Here is a 2,500-nt window from a genome sequence, read left to right on the forward strand (position 1 = left end):
GCATCAAGATATATAGTGATTATGTAATAATGATAAGAATGATAAAAGCGAAAATAATGATAAAATTATAATAAGAAGAACAGTATTACCATAATTTTTTAGCACTGCTATTGCCATAACAATGCCGGTACTGATACTACAGAAATACATATAATATTTTTCATATCATCCTAGTAGGAAGATATGAGTAATATGAACAATAAAAGTAATAATTATTATCATAATACTAATTCCAATAATGTTAAGAATAATGAGAAAATAGTGTTAATGATAACTTTAATGATAATAATGAAAATAATAATAATTATAATAACGATAATGATAATAAAAGTATTAATAATAGCAACAACAGTAACTATAATAATGACATTAATAAAAACAACAACAATAATAATGGTAATAATGATAATGAGGCTGATGCTGATGCTGATGATGACAATGATGCAATAACAATGATAATGATAATAATAATGATAATGATGATAATGATAATAATAAAAACAATAATAACAATGATATTTTTTCAAATAAACAACAACAATAGTAATAATAATGATGATAATAATGATAATAATGATAATAATAATAATGATAATAATGATAATAATAATAATAATAATAATAATAATAATAATAATAATAATAATAATAATAATAATAATAATAATAATAATAATAATAATAGTATTAATGATAATAATGATAATAATAATAATAATAATAATAATAATAATAATAATAATAATAATAATAATAATGATAATAATAATAATAATAATGATAATGATAATAATGATAATAATGATGATAATAATGATTATAAAGATAATAACAAATATGATAATGATAATAATGATGATGGTGATGATGATAATGATGATGATAATAATAATAATAATAATGATAATAATAATTACAATATTAACAACAACAACAACCGCAACAAAAAACAACAACAATAATAGTAATAATAATAATAATGATAACAATAATAATGATAATATATTAACGATGATAAAAATAACAATAAACAAAAATAATACTAATGACAGTAATAGTCATAGTTGGAATGCCAACAGTAATAATAATAGGAATAAGAATGAGAATTATTATTGTTATCATTATAATTATCATTATCATTATATCATCAATATTGTTATCATAGTTATTGTTGTCATTATTAATAGCACTGGGATTATTATCACCATTCATGCTATTACCATTAGTATTGTTGTCTTTTATAATGATTACTATTACCATTGCCATTATCATTAATATTATTATTATTATCATTAATAATTATAGTAACAATAGTAGTATAGTAATGATAATAATATAATAATAGTTATAGTCATAATAATAATGATAATAATAATGATAAGAAGAAAAATAAGAATGATGATGATGATGACAATGATGATGAAAATAATGATAATGATAGTAATAATAATAATAATGATAATGATAATAATGATAGTTATAATAATAATAACAGTATTAATAATAATAATAATGATAATAATAACAATAATAATAACAACAACAACAACAACAACAACAATAATAATGATCATGATAATAATAATAATGATAATAATGATAAAGTTATCATTGTTATCATCACCATTATTACTATCATCATCATTATTATCATTATCATGATCGTTAGCATTATTACATTTGTTATTATTGTTATCATTATCATTATCATTATTATTGTTATTATTGTTATTATTATTATTATTATTATTATTATTATTATTATTATTATTATTATTATTATTATAATTATCATTATTATCATCATCATTATCATCTTTATTATTATTAATAATTGTTAATGATAATGATAATGCTATTAGCAAAAATGTCAGTAATAACATAATAGTGATAAGGAAAAAAATAAAGTCAATCATAATGATTAAATAAAAGTGGCGGTCATGACTTTTAATACTCTTAATTACGATATTTAATTATAATAGTAATGTGAATTACTATTTTGTTTAATCTTACGCAATAATACCGTCCAAATACTGCCTGCAAAATTAACGTTCCTTCATCAGGCTGCCTCTCCCAGGCCCGCCCACTGTAGTCAGCTCTTGCCCCGGGGCGCCCCAGCTATGCTGCGTGGCACTGCTGGACGGAACCCTGCATGTGTACCAGCTGGACACTCCTACGCCGCAGCTGGTAATGGACACCAGGTAGGTTACGCCAACTTATTCAATGCTCAATACTCTTTTATTCTTCCGAAACTATTTTCTCAGTTAATTAGTCACATATCTTTAAAATAAAAATACTTTACTGCATTACTGAACTAATTAAATTTCATTACAAAGTCACCTTGAAGCAAAAATTTGATTAATCAAAGTTCCAAACTCTTCCCATAAATAACTGTCATAATGACATGTTCGCCCCTGGCCCAAGCCGGGAGCAGCCTTTCACCGCGCATCCAGAGTAGTATTCGAAATGATAGTGCAACGAATATCCGGAGGTACATGAG

The 2,500-nt window shown here is 22.6% G+C and overlaps 1 protein-coding gene across 1 annotated transcript in view; it reads left to right on the forward strand.

The window, feature by feature from the left end:
• LOC138861759 (dynein axonemal intermediate chain 4-like) overlaps positions 1-2,500 on the forward strand; it is a 98,485-nt gene that overhangs the window by 67,087 nt on the left and 28,898 nt on the right. Inside the window, exon 11 of the mRNA XM_070121588.1 lies at positions 2,064-2,201. Within this exon, the coding sequence (XP_069977689.1) occupies positions 2,064-2,201 (138 nt within the window). The remainder of the gene's footprint in view (positions 1-2,063; positions 2,202-2,500) is intronic.

This window comes from Penaeus vannamei, chromosome 5, assembly GCF_042767895.1.
Source record: "Penaeus vannamei isolate JL-2024 chromosome 5, ASM4276789v1, whole genome shotgun sequence".
In the NCBI taxonomy this organism is placed as follows: Eukaryota; Metazoa; Arthropoda; class Malacostraca; order Decapoda; family Penaeidae; genus Penaeus; species Penaeus vannamei.